We start from the raw sequence: 18,759 nt of genomic DNA on the forward strand, positions 1-18,759 counted from the left end.
AATGTTACTTTGGGGTTGAAATGGATATTGCTATCTAGCTCTGTAAAATAAACAGTACAATTCTTTTGAAATGGTCCATCCTCTGACCTTGAGCTCTGTGTGTGTGGTCCGGCCCAGGAGGCCTGCTCGCTGCAGTACTACTTCCTGGTCCTGTGGAGGATCCTGGGGGTGCTGCCCCCGTCCAAGGCCTACGTGGAGCAGCTGCAGAGCGGCTGCAGCGACCCCAGCGAGAGCGACATCCTCCACACCCTCCGCTGGTCCTCCCGCCTCCGTGTGCCAACCTACGTCACCTGGATCAAGGTCGGTCCGCAGCTGGACAATAGTAGATGATCCAATAGAAAAGGACTTGAGTACTGGCCTGGGACAGTATTTTGCTTATTGGCCTCACCTCAGAGACCTTCAAATGGAAACAATCACATCAATTGCTTTAAAGTGTTTTGCTCTACAGCAGTAGTTCACAAGGGCTTATTTAATAAAGCGATTGCATTTGGTACAAAACAATGCAAACAAACCGAGTGCAAACATGAATCCAATAATGAATGGCGATTCAGAAATGTTATACATCCCATTATTTGGGTAAAGTGGTCGACATGTTGTGACTTGCAATGGTGCAGGTCATGGTTAGCATTAGCTCCGGTTAGCATACAGTAGAAGGTAGGCAACAAGTAGGAGTAACCACCGGTACTTTTATTATATAACTGGGACCATATTACGCCAGGTCTCTACGGCATGGTTTCAAATCATGGAGTGAATGACTGTTACAATGTGCATGGAGGTACTGGACTGACCTGGTGCCTTGTGTTTGTTGCCTTCAGGATCACTTGGTCAAGCAGGGGATGAAGGCGGACCAGGCCTCCCCACTGGTTGAGCTGACAGCAGCCAGGTGCAGCACGGTCAAATATGACGTGGAACTGGCGGAGGAATACATCGCAAGACAGGTAACCGTGAGAAAACGTCGCGCACTTTCCCAACGTGTGGCCTCCTAGCAAAGGGGTCTCGGTTGATCACATGTCTCTCTCGGTCGCGGACAGATCTCTGCGTTCTCCGCCGTGGACCCCAGCGCCATCCTGCCGCTGCACCAGGTGCTCTCCCTGCAGGCCATCTACACCCTGGACGCCGTCATCTCCAAGGTCCAGGTGTCCCTGGATGACCACCTGTCTAAGGTCGCCATGGAGACGGACGCCAACAAGTCCTCCGAGGCCACCAAAAACCTGCTGCCCGCCACCCTTCAGCTCATCGACGTTTACACGGCGTTCACCAGGTGAGCCCCACTGAAACTACACGCACAAACGTAAAGAAAACCTGGGTTATCTTATTGAGTTTACCTTGCACAATAGGACTGCATAATGTAATGTTTCTATTCTTTTTTTGAAGAGAATGAATATCTGATTTGGTATAAATGTGGACGTCAAAGTAACACTCGGTTTCATAGTGTTGGGAGTTCGGCAACAGTATACGATTTTACACCGTTCTTTTCTAAATTACGGTATTGTTTTACTTACGGTGACAAAATGGCCTAGCAGCGTTGAGAAGAAAAAGCAATGTTCAAAGCCACCAGACCGTGATACGTATTAAGCGGGTGCCGTCTCTTCCCAGGTCTTACCTGCTGATGAGCCTCCCGGAGGAAGGAGACAACAAGCTGACAGACTCCAAGCTCCAGGGTTACGCCGCAGTGCTCTCCATCGGCTCCACCCGCTGCAAGGCCAACACACTCGGTACGTTTCAGCAGCCACAGCGATGATGCAGGCCATTCGCTGGTCACTTAATCCACATCGTCTTAGTGCCTTGGTACGGCTTTACCAAATGCCTGTATTTGGGTTGTTCTGGTGACTGGGGAAACAAATGTAAAACAGCTTGAAACGTGCTAACACCTTGAGTGTTCTTCTGCTGATCCTCCGTACTTCGTGTCCTTCCACAGGCCACACTATAATGCAGAACCTGCCGTCGGCTGTGCAGACCCTCTGTGAGACCTGGAACAACATACACACCAATGAGTTCCCCAACATCGGCTCTTGGGTATGTGTTTGTGTATTTGCTTGTGTGGTGGGAAAGGCATTTGAGTGAATTTCTGTGAAGGTAATTTAAGGATACAAGCATGCAGCTCTCATCACCTGTGTTTTATTTGTTAGACGTCTGTTTATCTAAAGCCCACTACCCTTTCATCACATCATCTTCTGATGTGATGAAATTGTGTTTTTTGACCGCTGTTATCAGCTCATCGGGAAGGGTCGCAATACATTTGTTGACTCAAAATATATTAAATATTTAAGACCATTCCTTAATAAAATACAAGTACAATCCATTTCAACCCCGAATTGCTGCATTACCGATTTCTGGACCATAAAGATGCTTGCACACCGCCGCGCGGCAACCACCCTTATAACTGCCTCGCTGCCGGAGTGTTCAGCGCTGCATTGTGAAGGGCCAGGCGTTTACAAAAGCGCCTGCTGCTGTTGCTGCTGCTGCTGCCGTTGTGGCTACCAGGCGGCGGCCGCCGACAGTTTCAACACGGGGAAAGCTGAGCGGTAGGGCAAAATCTGTGCGCGTTCACGTGGGCGGCAACCGCTTCCTGGTTTTCAGCCACTTTTGTAACCGCCTCCCCTCTGCCGCCCTTCCCTCATTGAAATGAATGGAGGCGGTGAGTTGCCGCGCGGCGGTGTGAAAGCAGCTTAATGTTGGTGCCACAGAAAATTATTTTCATGGGTCATCTTGTACTCGCTCCTCCACAGCGCAATGCCTTCGCCAACGACACCATCCCCTCTGAGAGCTACATCAGCGCCATCCAGGCAGCCCACCTCAGCACACTGAGCTGTCAGTCCCTGGCTCTGGCCCCCTCCCTCAAACACATCCTGCTGTCCCTGGTGCGCCTCACTGGGGACCTGATTGTGTGAGTGAACTCTTGAGCCTGCTCACGATCAGCACTGTGCGCTATGGAACAGTAGTCAGTGGTCTTCGTCCACCTTTGTCCATAGTAACTAAAGTAACAATGCTCATTTGTCGACAAACCAATCCAACATCTCTTACACTTTTCATATAGAAGGCCAAAGCCTCCCTGTACACTTTCCGAGCTATTTGTTTTCACAAACAATTCTTTACTCAAAAACAAAACATGCAAACATATCTTGTTTATATCTATGCTTTTCCATGTGTCCAATGTATATCTTAGGTTATTCTTGTAGCCTTTTCATTCTTTGTAGATTTCTCCCTGAATGTATGCCTCAGGATAAATCCCTTTTTACGTACTGAAATGGCAAATAAAGTTCTGGATCCAATCCTTCACGTCCCACTACGCCCTGACACTCCATTGCAGGGCAATGTATAAAAGGCACCGTTTCATTTCACACCAAAGCCTCCTCGGCCTGTAGGCCTGTAGGAATGGTCTTGACCTGTGGTGGTCTGCGTCCCCCCAGCACGGAGGAGCTGAACCCCGTCCAGGTGGAGCGCTCCCTGCTGCCCCTGCTGCTGGAGAGCAGCACGGAGAGCGTGGCCGAGATCAGCAGCACCTCGCTGGAGCGCATCCTGGGGCCCGCCGAGTCCGACGGCTTCCTGGCCCGCATCTACCAGCGCCTGGTCACCGGCTGCTACAACATCATCGCCCACCACTCCGACCCCAACAGGTATGCTACAACATCACCGCCCTCCACTCTGACACACCGACCGTGATGGCTTCAGTGTGCTGCCCACATTGGACCTATTCCCCGTCGGGCTCCTTCTTGGTCAGAAGCACTGCTATGTTTGTTTAAAATTTAATTCAATTTTATAATTTTCTGCTAACTATTAGTTTGAACCTTTTGTCTTTCAAAGGAGGAAAGAACTTTGTAAGCTCAATGAATAAATATGGTTCCTAAAATAGATTTTTGTCAAATATGTCAAGCAATATATCCAATGCCCCGAAGTTGTAAGTAGTGCTAAATTATGTTAAACGTTATGCTTTCATCAAGGTCTTTCCTCATGTACTCTTGTTTGTTTGCTCCTGTCCCAGTGGTCTGGATGAGTCTGTGCTGGAAGAATGTCTGCAGTACCTGGAGAAACAGCTGGAGAACAGCCAGGTCCGCAAGGCCATGGAAGAATTCTTCTCCTTCAGGTATCTTCACAGCACACATCACACAATCCGTAGCACTGTTCACCGCACAGTTCAATAGCCCTCCTTCTCATGCTGTTCCGCGGCTGTTTAAATTTTTTCCTGGATGCCGTCTTGTGCCACTAGCGGGGAACTCGTCCAAATCATGATGGCGACGGCCAATGAAAACCTGTCCGCCAAGTTCTGCAACCGGGTGCTCAAGTTCTTCACCAAGCTGTTTACGCTCAGTAAGTTTACGTCTGTTGTCAAATGCATCAACATAAGGTTATGTTTTCAGCACACATTGATTCATGTTTGTTATAATTGTTGCTTAAACAGAAGTACGTGGACGTTCGGTTTGATGAGGCGTGAAAAAAACAACATAATTCACAACACTATATCTTCATTTAAAAGATAAGATAATCCTTTATTAGTCCCAAAGTGGAGACATTTGCAGGGTTGCAGCAGCAAAGAGGATAGTGCAAAAACAGTCAAGTGCAAAATACAATAAGAAAAACACAAATCCAAATGCTTAAGTTGACGGTTTAGAGGCGTGAAGAACAAACCAATACCACCCTAACCACTGACCATGCTACCCCCCCCCCCAGCGGAGAAGAGCCCCAACCCCAGCCTGCTGGTCCTCTGCGGCTCCCTGGCCCAGCTGGCCTGCGTGGAGCCGGCCCGCCTGCAGGCCTGGCTCACCCGCATGACGGCCACGCCCCCCAAGGACTCGGAGCACCTGGACGTGGTGCAGGAGAACCGGCAGCTGCTACAGTTGCTCACCACGCACATTGTGCGCGACAACAGCCAGGTGGGCGAGGGCGTGTGCACCGTGCTCCTCAGCACCCTCATCCCCATGGCCACGGAGATGCTGGCCACCGGCGACGGCACCGGCTTCCCCGAGCTCATGGTCATCATGGCCACGCTGGCCGGCGCCGGCCAGGGGGCGGGGCATCTGCAGCTGCACCGCGCCGCCACTGATTGGCTGACCAGATGGTGAGGGCTGTGGGTCGTGACTTGGACGCTGCTGTTATGTTAGACTACAGTCACCAGTCATATTGGCTTAAAGGGGATATATTATATAACCAGGTGCGAGAGTGACTGGTCATTACGAGCCTTTTTTTAAATCGGCCTTCTCTGACATCACTAATGGGCGTGTCAACCTACACGTGTGGCTTGTAACGGCTGATCACAATCCCACCTGGTGGGATAATGTCACCTTTTAAGATGGCTGATTCACATTCATAGTGTATACGCTATTTGGGAGACACACATGGCTGTTTAAGCTAGCAATTGTTATTTGATCCTAAACCTGTTCAGTAAAATATATTCTAAAAACATAACTCAGGTGATTAATTGTTGATCTTGTGTGTTCCTTTGCAGCAAGAAGTACCTGACACAGAAGGATGTCGTGGAAAAAGTGAGCTCTAATTTGACCCAGGGCAAGGTAAGCGAAGCCGCCATATGCTACTACAACGATAGGGCCACTGTAATAGCACTGGCTCCACGCAGAGCTGCTACGTCACACGTGCGTTCCCTGTCCCACTCTAGCACGCCAGCATGCTGGAGTGCTCCTGCCACATCATCTCCTACCTGGCGGACGTGATGAACGCCCTGAGGCTGACCAGTGGCCAGAGTTCCTCGGCCCTGCTGGTGGACGGCGAGGAGAAAGCCATGGAGGTCGACTCGGACTGGGTGGAGGACCTGGCCGTGGAGGAGGACGACTCCCAGGCAGAGGACTCTGTAAGGACCTCCGCCCTTTGATACCAGCAGTACAACTGAGGCCGCATTGATTAGCGCTTATTTGAAGTAGATGGACTAATCCAAGCTCTGATCAATTACTGTTATGGAAGAAAAACTGATTTAGACCAGTTGGTTGGTCTTTAAAATGCACATAATTCAAAATGTTTTATTGGTCCTATCTCTTCATGTCGAGAAAAACAGAATACATCCCCTTGTTTTTAATATCTCCACAACAACATGCTCGACTCTTAATCTCTTGCTTGACTCTTAATGTTTTTTTGTTTGGCAGGATGAAGACTCCCTTTGCAATAAACTCTGTACCTTCACCATCACACAGAAGGAGTTCATGAACCAGCACTGGTAACAAAGAACTTGACTGCTTTCTGGAGGAATTGCTTTCTTATATATAATCTTCCACATAACCCTACACCTTTCCGTTGACCTTGTAGCCAAGGTGTCTACTATTGCATTGCAATATAATAAATGATGCTATTGGAGGAGAGGCTTCTAATATCTCAACCATCTCAACATTTAAATCAATGCACACAATGGTTTTTGAGACTCTCTTGGCTCAGTGCGTGTCTTGCCCTCCCCCTCCCCAGGTACCACTGTCACACCTGTAAGATGGTGGATGGGGTGGGCGTGTGCACAGTGTGCGCCAAGGTCTGCCACAAAGACCATGAGATCTCCTACGCCAAGTACGGCTCGTTCTTCTGCGACTGCGGCGCCAAGGAGGATGGCAGCTGCCAGGTGAGACCGAATACCTCAGGTCACCATGGGAAGAGGACAACAGCGGTAACTTTGGCTTGCAAATCACTTTTACCCCCTCCCCTCCTCCACCTGACATCCATCCTCTCATTTCACCCAGGGTTAGCGCTAGCCTGTGTGTATGTTGGCCTGTGCGTTTGGCTGAAAAAATGGAATGAAAAGGGACCTCATATCCATTTCTGACCCATATTTGTGTTATTCTTTTGTCTCTGCTTGAGAGTTTATGATGAAAAATGTACAGAGAAATGTAAGGCTAAATGAACCATTTTATGTACTGCATGTAGTATACTTTTCTACCTTTAAACCGACTTTTAATCTAGTTTGTCTAGAGATGCTATACAATATCTCTTTATACTGTTTCCACTGTGATATTGAATTTTGTCTAACATGTTAGTTTTGCATTATGAGTCTTGATGTTGAAGCGAAGACTTGACACAGAACGCAACTTTGTCATTTGAATTAGTTGGTCCCTCTTCCCCCATGCCTCTGTCCTCACTGCTCGGCCCCTCTCTCGGTCCTTCCTCCCTCGGTCCCTCCAGGCCCTGGTGAAGCGGAGCCCCAGCAGCGGCATGGGCTCCACGCTGAAGGAGTCGTCGGCCTTCCAGAGCGAGACGCGCACGCCGGACAGCGCCCTGCGCCACCAGAGCGCCTCCCCCTCCGACAAGAGCAAGGCCTCCTCCGGTGACGGCAAGGGGCTGGACGAGGACCGGCCCAAGAAGAGCAGCGTCTGCAGGAGCATCGAGGGCTGCCAGGAGGAGCTGCTGGCCCAAGTGGTGGGTTCAAAGGAGAAACGCTACAGAACCAGATGTAAAGTTGTATTGAGGGTTTAACATGGGGATGTGAGTCGTTATCCTGGACTTTGATTTGCTGGGTGTAAACATTTGGTTCAGTAAAATGAAAAGAAGAAATCAGCACGTTTTGACGGATTTTTCTGAACATTGTAAACATTTATAGATCCTATTAGAAGTTTCATAGTAACAGTACTTTTTCACAGATTTTTTTATTTGAATTACACCATTCTGCTTCTATTTATTTATTGTGGTCCTTTTTTAGATTAAAAAAAACTAAACTGCATCTAAGCACCTCTGCTCATGCTTCTCCTTCTCTCCTCCTCCTCCAGGTGGGATCGTCCACAGCAGCGCTGATCCTGGAGATGCTCATCTTCCTCATGGACGCCATCCAGACCAACTTCCAGCAGGCCTCCGCCGTGGGCAGCAGCAGCCGGGCCCAGCAGGCCCTCAACGAGCTGCACACCCAGGACAAGAACGTGTCCATGACCGACCAGCTCATGGTGAACACCCTTCCCTATACTGCTAGGCTGGAGGGTTGTTGGGGGGATTTAAATTCAATTTTATTCGATAAGCTCTTAATCACAGTGGGTCTCAAAGGGCTTAACAAGCCATATATTTATGACCAAAAATAATGATGGCGAAAGAAAGTCTGTCATTTCTGTTTTCATTCTGCTTCTTTGGATGTGACTTGGTGGATCTCGGGTTGGCCCTGATGCCTCACAGAATAAAGATCTATGCGTCGAGAAGTGGGTTGTGTAGTGGCTAGAGGGTTGAGCAAGGAAGCATTGAGCAAGACCCCTCCCTCCTTCCTAATGACCTTTTTCACCATCGACTAACTAGATATTCGATAGTTTCTAATTCCAGGGCCTGAAGCTCTGTTTCTCCATCCCACTCACCACACTGTCCCTCTGCCTGTGCACAGGTGCCCACCCTGGGGTCCCAGGAGGGCGCCTTCGAGAATGTGCGCATGAACTACAGCGGGGACCAGGGCCAGACCATCCGCCAGCTGATCAGCGCCCATGTGCTGCGTCGCGTGGCCATGTGTGTGCTCTCTTCCCCCCACGGGCGGCGCCAGCACCTGGCAGTCAGCCACGAGAAGGGCAAGGTGTGTATGATTTGCAGGGCAGTGTTAGAGGGGTTTTAGGGAAAGGAAGAACAATGAGAACTCTAGTATAAACGAGAGCGGAACTGGAGGAGGGAACGTTTTTTTTAATGCTACATTTATTCAGATTGGAAACGTTCTCACCACTGTGGCCTTCAAAATGATATACCACGCCTAGTTAAAGATAGGAATACAGCATTCTTCATCCAACATTCCTTGTTTTCACTTACTCTGCTGCTTCTAAAAATAAGCCGAAACTATCTTTGCACAACCTCGTTTTTATATCGATGCAGGCAGTTGTTATTTTAAAAGCATGCTGTTCAACACTTAATCAACAGCTTTAATATAACAGCTTTCATACTGATAAAATGAACTGTTTGTCTCTGTCTCTGTCTCTCTCTGTGTGTGTGTCTCTGTCCCTTTCCCTCCTCCAGATCACAGTGCTGCAGCTCTCTGCCCTCCTCAAGCAGGCTGACTCCAGCAAGAGGAAGCTGACCCTGACCCGCCTGGCCTCCGCTCCTGTCCCCTTCACCGTGCTCAGCCTCACAGGGAATCCCTGCAACGAGGACTACCTGGCTGTGTGTGGCCTCAAGGTCAGATGACAGCCAATGACCGTCCACGATTGGTTGGGTCAAATTAAGCGTTTATCTGTATGTAGAAATACAGTGCAATGTTTTATTAAATGAAAGAAAATGGAAAAAAGCCACATAAATTGCTTTTTTTTAAATTAATGTTGCTAAGTTTCGCTCTTCAGTGGGTTTCCATATCCGCTGTTAAAAGTCAACGCCAATTTGCAGTCGAATTCCACCTGTGTTCCTTTGCACTTTGATTCCACTGAGTCAGACCCAGTGATCCACTGTCTCCCCCGCTCTCCCCAGGACTGCCACGTGCTGACGTTCAGCAGTACCGGCTCTGTGTCGGACCACCTGGTCCTCCACCCTCAGCTGGCCACCGGTAACTTCATCATCAAGGCCATCTGGCTGCCGGGCTCCCAGACGGAGCTCGCCATCATCACCGCAGACTTTGTCAAGGTACTTCCTGTTGCTGATCTCGTGTGTCTGAAACACGGCATGGTATTTTTCTACAGTATGCATCCTAAGAGCAAGACGACGAACCCATGCCTGCTACTTAATGACATGTACCTGAACTCACTGTTGAGTTGATTTGGACAAAGGCGCCTTAATTAAAAAATGTCAATGCATGATCAATTTCTGCCATCCTCCATGTGAAATGTACAATAAATGTTGTTATTACCGTCTCTCCCCTGTTCAGATCTACGACCTGTCGTCGGACGCCCTCAGTCCCATGTACTACTTCCTGCTGCCCAGCTCCAAGATCCGCGACGCCACCTTCCTCTTCAACGAGGAGGGCAAGAACATCATCGCCATCATGTCGTCGGCGGGCTACATGTACACCCAGGTGATGGAGGAGTCAAGCAGCGCCCAGCACGGCCCCTTCTACGTCACCAACGTTCTGGAGATCAGCCACGATGACCTCAAGGTACGCCACCGCCGCTCTGATGCACCTCTATCCCCAATCCTGGAACAGTTGCCTTTCTGGTTTGCGCACCTCATTTTGAATAAACCAAAAAATTGCATAATGCCGTGCTCTACCAACTGAGCCACATGGTTAAAATCTGGAAAATCGTTACCTTGTTATAACCTGGTGTATGAGTTTTGAAACTGATTTCCATAATAAACTGAATTTGTACTTTGTTTTTGCTCGCGCCATCGCCAGGACACCAACGGGCAGGTGGCGGGCGGCGGCGTGTCTGTGTACTACTCCCACGTGCTGCAGATGCTGTTTTTCAGCTACAGCCAGGGCAAGTCCTTTGCTGCCACAGTGAGCCGCAGCACCACGGAGGTCCAGAGGCTCTTCACCATCAACATCAAAGGGTAACCACCCGGCGACGGGTCTTGTTATAGCAGTGAAATGTATACAGTGGATATGGGAGGAATCCAAAGTAGTTTGTGAAGTACATTAATCCAGTTTTAAATGTATTTGAAAAATGTAATTATCAACCAGATATTTATTTAGAAAATATATTTAATTAACTGAACTGGAATCTTTTATTTTTATAACTCGTTTTCGTATTTTAATGTATTTAATCCCGATCCTTTCTCCTTCTCAGTACATATTTCTCCACTAACACCATCACAAATGTCCTCCTCCTCTTCCAGGTCCAACGGTGGGAGCAGCAAGGTGTCTCCGGCCCTGTGCCAGTGGTCTGAGGTGATGAACCACCCGGGGCTGGTGTGCTGCGTGCAGCAGACCACCGGGATCCCTCTGGTGATCATGGTGAAGCCGGACACCTTCCTCATCCAGGAGATCAAGACCCTGCCGGCCAAGGCCAAGGTGAGAGAGGGCCCCCCCATGACACCACTCCTCGCATTGCAACCGCATATGCTTTGAGCGTTCAGTTCTCAGAAAGTGCTTTGGATTACAAATGTGTCTTTAACGTAATCCTGCTAATCCAACATCAAGGACCTCGTATAAAGATTTTCGTCTGACAATCACACAAGATTTGAGCTCTTAAATCAGAAGAGCTCAAATCTTGGTGAGCCGGATGTTTTACTTTTTTTCGTTTAATATATATTTGGACAAATCATTTTGCTGGAGGCTTGGATCCAAAAGCGTGTAATTGGCAAACAAAAACTGTCCTGTCCAGACACAGACCTTCATAGAAGAATGGTGTCTGGAAATGTTTAAAATTAAACACTGCATAGACAGGCCACTGTAGAACGAACTTTGTGAAGATCCCCTTATGAAAGCTTCACCCATTCACGCTAATGGCTTTCTCCTCGGTAGAATATCTCCACAACGAAGCGAGGCGTATCTCCTCCCCCTTCCAGTTTGCTAACTAGCATCCCCCATAGAGCACCGGGCCGTACATTCACCCACCACCTCCCCCCACCCATAGATCCAGGACATGGTGGCCATCCGCCACACAGCCAGTAGCGAGCAGCAGCGCACCACAATGATCCTGTTGTGTGAGGACGGCAGCCTGCGCATCTACATGGCCAACGTGGACAACACCTCCTACTGGCTGCAGCCCTCCCTGCAGCCCAGCTGCGGCGTCAGCATCATGAAGCCTGTCCGCAAGCGCAAGGCCGCCGCTGCCAGTGAGTGGCTGGGAAACAAACAACGTGGATTATTAGTTTACAAAATGGTGTTGTATGCAAATGTAGCCAAAAAAACCTCCTCGACAAAATAGCTGCTTATGATGGAAGATGCTGAACATATGTTATAAAGTATAGAAATGGTTATTAAAAGCACTCTGCATCAATATGTTTCAATGAATGTAGAGTAATCTCCTAATGTACACCGTGAGGCTTTAAACCTACTCTATAAGCATAGATAGGACCTATCAAATTCGTAGATTATCTAGTTGACTGAATGAAACAAATGTCCTAATAGATCAGCATCATCAGTCACAGTTAGCTCCTTAGAAAGGATTCTCCCTGAGACTCACCGATGTGTGTGTTCTCCAGCAACACGGACCTCCAGCCAGGTGACGTTCCCCGTGGACTTCTTTGAACACAACCAGCAGCTGACAGAGGTGGAGTTCGGAGGCAACGACCTGCTGCAGGTGTACAACGGACAGCAGATCAAACACCGACTCAACTCCACCGGGATGTACGTGGCCAACACCAAGGTACAGAGTCCATTCAGATGGAGAATAGAATAACAATCCTCAGCTGTATTGGTTTATGACTTCCCCAGGAAGTCATTAGGGTCATTTTGGCCAGTATAACCCGGAAAAGGGATATACTGGCCAAAATACAACTGCTTTTGTTGTATGGTTTATCCTTTATTATTAGACCACGGGGAAAATACAACCCATATTTTACATCCTCTGAGGATTCTCAGACTTGGCAATCTCTGTCTGAGATCGGTTTGTGATGAGTCTAGGAGACGTTTTCATCTCCTTTACCGCTCCCAGAAAGGTTCTGATAGAAAATCAATGTTTATCAACCATTGATAGTAGGGCTTGGGTCGGTGCAGGGTCCAGAACCTGGGCTCCAGTTGATTGTATCACTTTCTTTGGACCCTTGTTCCTTAAGTCTTTACCTTACATTGTCTGAATGACTGTGGTCTCACCGCTGCTCCTGTCTGTCCTCCCCCAGCCCGGGGGCTTCACGGTGGAGGCGGTCAACAACAACAGCTCAATGGTGATGACAGGCATGCGGGTGCAGCTGGGCAGCCAGGCCATTGAGCGTGCGCCCTCCTACCTGGAGATCTTCGGCCGCACCATGCAGGTCAACCTGACGCGAGCCCGCTGGTTCGATTTCCCCTTCACCCGGGAGGAGGCCCTTCAGGCCGACAAGAAGCTCTGCATCTTCAGTAAGAGACGAAGGGTCTTCACCACACATTAATGGTTTGGCTGGTTGGATACATGCTGATTTGGAAGAATATCATATTTAACACTCTAACACTCATATTTATACTTTTCGCCACTATTCACGGAGCCTGAGGTGAATAATTGTTTTAGTATATACTACACGTGAACACTCCAAAAATAAATAAGGTAACACTTTTTGCCGGGATTTATTTGTTTTTATTAGCGTGACGAGGCGACCGTCAACACGCGCTCAAACAATATCCAGAGTTTGAATTCTCAATCATGGGATATTGACCAATATCCCGAGAAAGCAAACCAATCAAATTGCGCCATCTAGGAGGTTCACGTGTAACATATATTTACTAATGAATATTAGTACTCATTTCATGCTGTCAATGTGATCATGAATTATTTATTTGCACATCTTGCCAACCATTGTATCAATTTGACCATTATCTCAATATCACCAAGCAGAATCTAAATAGATGCAAGACAATTTCGATTTTGAGCTTGGATCAGCTGCCCCCAATACTCATTGTATGGTTTGGGTTTGTATCCGCGGCGGCTGCGAGCGTCTGCTAAACATCTGATCGTCTTCTCCCTCCAAGTCGGCGCCTCGGTGGACCCCGCCGGCGTCACCATGCTGGACTCCATCAAGGTCTACGGCAAGACCAAGGAGCAGTTCGGCTGGCCGGAGGAGCCCCCGGAGGACTTCTCCTCCTCCACCTCCGTCAACAACGTCTGCAGCCCCAACCTCAACCAGGGCAACGGGGCCTCGGACGGAGACGTGGTCACACCCACCGCCACCAGCGGCACCGTGCTGGAGAGGTACGGGCCCGCCTCTTTGTCGGGACGCGGTTAAAGCGGGTAATGTGTGCCCACGGTTCTGTCTTGTGTATGCCGTCTGAGAGGAGCGTTCTTCAAAATGTCAACCGATTTCTTCCTTGAACCGTTTCCTCCAAATCTGTTTTCCACCAAACTGTTTCCTTGTGTGTGATAATCAATGTTTGTATGTCAGAGGTTCCTTATATGCATCCTGTATTGTAGTTTGATGCAGAGGAGGAGTGCTTTAGGGATGTCTGCATCCTAGACCTTATGCTAACCAATAATATGTGAACGAACAGCAGTCGTGAAGCACATCATTAGGAGCCAGGAGATAAGGGAGTAGGTTGTTGTGTTGGTGTGGTGCTATTCCTGACGGGAGATCCTAGCTGAGCACTGGAGAAGCACAGCAAAGTGCACAAATAAGGGATCCAAAAACGATGCACATTTGAAGGGACGGAAACATTTACAAAATAAAAAACCCTGTTAATTTTCAAAAATTCACAAAGTAGTATCAGCGGCGGTTGATCCAGAGGCAGTCTAGGTGCTCAAAGGTTATATGGTCGGTTACCAAATGTGTTCAGTGCATGGCTATCTCCGTGTCATCTACTCGCATGCCCTCTTCTCTTTCAGTTGACTCATTTACTTCCACTTGTCTTTCTGTGATCCTCACTGTTATTTTGTTTCCTTTTTTTCTTTTGCTCCCAAAAAAAACAATACAAACGCCCCCACAAAATAAAAAGTTGTGAAACTGAGTCCTTATCCACCTTGGACCGGTTAGTAAACCAGCCCTTTTCTCTGCTTGTTGTTTGGATAGCTTTGTGCATGTGTGCTGCACTTGTGTCGTGTCGTGCGTGCGTGCGTGCGTGCGTGTGTGTGTATGTGTGTGTTTGTGTGTGTACGTATATGCCTGCACCTTTTGAACATGCCATTTGTCATTTCCACACTTGAGCATAAGGGCATAAGATGGCAATAGATATTAATTTGTTTTGATTTTTGATTTTTGACTGTGCAACCATTTATCAAACTTGTACTTGATTTTGATTGCGAAGGGTTTTGGTCAAACTTTTAAGTTCTTTCCTTCAACAAATGATTGGAGTCAATTGAGCGTCAGGGGCAGATGTGACTGGTTGTCTCCTCTGGCCAGGTTGGTGGTGAGCTCGCTGGAAGCCCTGGAGAGCTGCTTCGCTGTGGGTTCGTCCAATGAAAAGGTAAACCCTTGTCTCTGCCCTGAACAAAACCAACATCACTCTTTTGCCTCCCACAATTTGGCAACGAAGCTTATAAAATAAAGTACTATTTAGCCATGTAACATAGTCATTTACTTACAACGACTTGCAGTGAATTCCAATTACAGGTCATTGAGGAGAAGGTTGGGGTGAGGCCCTACCTTCTACGCTTACTACACTACCTAACTACACCGTACTGTTCAGATGAACACCCGAATCACGACACTAGGGCTATGAAGTTAATCTAATTTTGATTGTGATTTCGATTTTTGGTTAAAAAATAAATAAAAAATCGTTGCAACTTGATTATATTAGTTTGGAGATAGTTTAAGTATTTATTTTATTCATTAAATGTTTTATAGAAATTTCAGAAAAGCTGGGTACATATTTGTACATAATTTTATGTATTTATCTAAGGAGAAATTTCAAAGTTCTCAGTTACAAAGTGTTTTTTGGAGAGAAATGCTGAATAAAAATAATCGTTTGAATTATCGTGATTTCAATATTGATGAAAATAATTGTGATTAGGATTTTTTTTCTTCCATAATCGAGCATCCCTACACAACATCTATCCCTAGCAACCAAACGATCCCCTCCTCAGGCAACCTGCCCTCTCTGTTGCACCTTGGGCGTGCTTTAGTTCTGGTTGTGTTACAGTAGTGTGGTTGTGCTCCGTGTCTCCAGGAGAAGAACAAGGCAGCGGCGTTGGAGCTGGCCACCCTGTTGCTGTCCATGCCCACCCCCGCTGGCGTGCAGCAGCAGACCAAGGGGCTGCTGGCCAGCCTGCACACCAGCCGCACCGCCTACCACAACCACAAGGTACCAGCACACGCACTCGCACCTGCCCTCTCTCTCACCGTATGCCTGACATCCATGCACAGCAGCACTCATCTGTTTTTCTTCGGACTGGGGAAAATCCAACTATTTAAGTTTAAAAGTGAAAGCACATAAGTAGAATGTAAAGGCAAGTCATGTCAAATCAAAGGGAAGCCTTGGCTAATAGTAGTAAAAAGGAAAAAGGAAATGCATTGGTAGTGATAATCATAAAAATGTAAGGTATACAGTAGATTATGCATTAAGTTGCATTAAGAAAAATATATATACATTTACAATCTTGAAGTAGAAGAGGTTTATCTGCAGCATATCTACATATTCTTTGACAAATATATCAAAGCATACGCTACGGCCATTAAGTAACGCACGCCTCTCCTCCTGCTCTCTCTCCTCAGGACCAGTCGTTGCTAGGCAACGCTGTGCAGTGTCTGAACGGCTGCAGCCGCGAGGGCAGGGAGCTGGACCCGGATGTGTTCCAGAGGTTGGTGATCACGGCCCGCTCCATAGCCATCATGAGACCCAGCAACCTGGTCCACTTCACCGAGACCAAACCACTGCAGGAGGCCGGTAAGCAAGAGGACTACACACACACACACCACCATGTTGGATCTTAAAGGCCAGTGAACCCAGAATCATGGTTAAAAGGGTTGGGAAAAATGTGTTTGTGTGTCTTCTAGAATCTTGGAAGTAGCCTACGCCATTTTGTAATTGTTCCTAACATATTAGTCTCAGTCTTATATTGTTCGAATTCAAGCTCAAACAGGGAGTTCACCGCCACTTTAAAAGCCTACTGTATAAAAGGGTTACCGTGATTGTTATTGGCTGTAACAGAGTTGTAATATGTTTTCTCTTGAATGTACTTTCTTTGATTTAATAGTGTGCATTTGGAGAAAAAGACATGGTTAGTTGAACGTAGCATGTTTCCAGTTTTTTGTTTTAGAGGGAACCTTCATAAATGGACCAGTTATACACAATCGTCGGTTAAGTTTTCAATGGCTCATTGAAACACTTGAGTGTGTCTTGTTTTAGATACGGCAGACGATGCACAGAAGATGATGGATGGAGAGAGTGATAACTTCATCATGCAGCTGGTGAACAACTTCTGGAAACTCCACGCTCTCAAACCCAAGAATGCCTTCCTGGCTCCCGCCTGCTTGCCCGGTAAATCTCATCCCATGCCCGGTCATTGTGACCCGTTACGGTGCAACGCTCATGACGTGAAGGCGTTTGAGTTCATGGTTATTCATTCTGTCCCCATCTCTCAATTGGTGTTTTAGGCCTGACTCACATTGAAGCCACAGTGAATGCCTTGGTGGACATCATCCATGGCTATTGCACATGTGAGCTGGACTACATCAATGTGGCCTCCAAGATCTACATGCAGATGTTGCTGTGTCCGGTACATGTCTTCTGATGTCATCATAAACAAGCTTGTTATAACTGGTGAAACTCAAGATTAGTCATTTTACAAATACCTAATTGGTTCTTAACCAATGACGTTTTGTTTTTTATGCACAAAATAATCTTAAATAATGCTATGGATTAGTGAGTTTCACTGACCCATGGTGTTTTTTGAACTTCATGCTAGCAGGACACCTCTGGTAGCTTTCACTAACCCATTATGTTTCTATACTTCATTTTAGGACACCTCTGTAAACGTTAACTTACCCATGGTGTTTCCGTTCTTCATTGTTTGCAGGACACCTCTGTGAGCTTTGCGTGCAAGCAGGCGCTGGTTCGAGTCCTGCGCCCAAGGAACAAGCGTCGCCACGTGACCCTCCCTTCTCCTCCACGCTCCAACACGCCCATGGGTAGGTGTCTCACCACCAACATGGACATACATAAACATTACAGCCCACAGCCACACGTCTGCTCTTCAGTGATCGTTGTAGACGTGAGTGGCGTTCAACCATCATCGCTCTAATGCCTCTTATTCTCTTTCTAGGGGACAAAGACTACGACGATGACGACGATCCTGATGACAAGATCCAGTCGTCGGTTCTGACCGGAGGCAGCGAGGGCAGGAGAGAGAGCCAGGAGCAGAACGAGGTGGACCACGGAGACTTTGAGATGGTGGTGAGGACACAGAAGACCGTGATTATTAAATAATGTTAAGCATATTCATCACGATACATTCCCCCTCCCGCAGTTCTCCTTGAAAGCAATTCGGAGAAACCTTCAAGACATCCCTTCTTATATCTGTGCACCCCCTTCTAGTCTGAGTCCATGGTGCTGGAGACGGCGGAGAACGTGAACAACGGGAACCCGTCCCCCCTGGAGGCTCTGCTGGCCGGGGCCGAGGGCTTCCCCCCCATGCTGGACATCCCCCCGGACGCGGACGACGAGACCATGGTGGAGCTGGCCATAGCCCTCAGCCTGCAGCAGGACCAGCAAGGTGTGCATGGTAAAATAGCCCCATTATTCATATTCATAACTGGCAGAATGAAATGTTTAGGATTACTAATTACTCTTAATAATGCTACAATAAATGCTAGTTTACATCCACAAAAATTGTTACGCAATTCTTTCCCTCCAGATTATTAGTTCTTGATGTAAAATGGGTTCTTTGCTTGATGGGTGGATGGATGAATACATGGGTAATTCATGCATCCTTAGGGGTAATTAAGGCGTTGTATTAAGTACATATCTTGCAAGGAAGGTGTTGGGTCTGTAGCTAAGGGCGAACAATGTGAAGTCAGAGCTCCAACAGCCTCCTCGTGTGCTTTATCCAGGGAGCAGCAGCAGTGCCCTGGGCCTCCAGAGTCTAGGTCTCTCCGGCCAGGCCCCCAGCTCCTCATCACTGGATGCAGGCACCCTGTCGGACACCACCGCCTCAGGTGAGAACCAGCGCCTCCACCCTGGAACCCCCCCCTCCATAGGTGACCTTTAATCAGAGGTCTTGTGAGAATTATAATGCTGCCCAAGATTCTGATCCTATGAAGTATGTCACACCAATAATAATGGTCCTCTCTCGCTGGTGGTCCTGTCTAGCAACACTGGCAGAGCTTGACGTGTACCCTGCCCAGGGTCAGGGGTTGGATTCCCACCGGGGCGACCCCAGGAACGGG

The 18,759-nt window shown here is 47.8% G+C and overlaps 1 protein-coding gene across 14 annotated transcripts in view; it reads left to right on the forward strand.

The window, feature by feature from the left end:
* The window catches only part of ubr4 (ubiquitin protein ligase E3 component n-recognin 4), a gene marked incomplete at its 5' end in the record, with an annotated part of 57,147 nt that overhangs the window by 14,612 nt on the left and 23,776 nt on the right, over positions 1–18,759 (forward strand). For 6 of the 14 annotated variants that reach the window (XM_079741620.1, XM_079741626.1, XM_079741627.1 and 3 more), the window contains 35 exons: positions 118–300; positions 816–938; positions 1,032–1,261; positions 1,597–1,715; positions 1,919–2,016; positions 2,730–2,887; positions 3,411–3,617; positions 3,983–4,084; positions 4,208–4,308; positions 4,669–5,056; positions 5,444–5,507; positions 5,612–5,803; positions 6,093–6,163; positions 6,406–6,598; positions 7,111–7,344; positions 7,692–7,862; positions 8,285–8,467; positions 8,899–9,057; positions 9,343–9,495; positions 9,737–9,964; positions 10,202–10,359; positions 10,645–10,819; positions 11,385–11,586; positions 11,956–12,119; positions 12,592–12,808; positions 13,415–13,634; positions 14,776–14,839; positions 15,542–15,676; positions 16,087–16,258; positions 16,721–16,852; positions 16,969–17,090; positions 17,391–17,502; positions 17,637–17,767; positions 17,909–18,095; positions 18,424–18,528. In XM_079741620.1, the coding sequence (XP_079597746.1) occupies positions 118–300; positions 816–938; positions 1,032–1,261; positions 1,597–1,715; positions 1,919–2,016; positions 2,730–2,887; positions 3,411–3,617; positions 3,983–4,084; positions 4,208–4,308; positions 4,669–5,056; positions 5,444–5,507; positions 5,612–5,803; positions 6,093–6,163; positions 6,406–6,598; positions 7,111–7,344; positions 7,692–7,862; positions 8,285–8,467; positions 8,899–9,057; positions 9,343–9,495; positions 9,737–9,964; positions 10,202–10,359; positions 10,645–10,819; positions 11,385–11,586; positions 11,956–12,119; positions 12,592–12,808; positions 13,415–13,634; positions 14,776–14,839; positions 15,542–15,676; positions 16,087–16,258; positions 16,721–16,852; positions 16,969–17,090; positions 17,391–17,502; positions 17,637–17,767; positions 17,909–18,095; positions 18,424–18,528 (5,653 nt within the window). The remainder of the gene's footprint in view (positions 1–117; positions 301–815; positions 939–1,031; positions 1,262–1,596; positions 1,716–1,918; positions 2,017–2,729; positions 2,888–3,410; positions 3,618–3,982; positions 4,085–4,207; positions 4,309–4,668; positions 5,057–5,443; positions 5,508–5,611; positions 5,804–6,092; positions 6,164–6,405; positions 6,599–7,110; positions 7,345–7,691; positions 7,863–8,284; positions 8,468–8,898; positions 9,058–9,342; positions 9,496–9,736; positions 9,965–10,201; positions 10,360–10,644; positions 10,820–11,384; positions 11,587–11,955; positions 12,120–12,591; positions 12,809–13,414; positions 13,635–14,775; positions 14,840–15,541; positions 15,677–16,086; positions 16,259–16,720; positions 16,853–16,968; positions 17,091–17,390; positions 17,503–17,636; positions 17,768–17,908; positions 18,096–18,423; positions 18,529–18,759) is intronic. The other 8 variants (XM_079741628.1, XM_079741629.1, XM_079741622.1 and 5 more) reach the window with 3 other exon arrangements.

This window comes from Pollachius pollachius (assembly GCF_949987615.1).
Source record: "Pollachius pollachius genome assembly, chromosome: 8".
NCBI classification, from domain to species: Eukaryota; Metazoa; Chordata; class Actinopteri; order Gadiformes; family Gadidae; genus Pollachius; species Pollachius pollachius.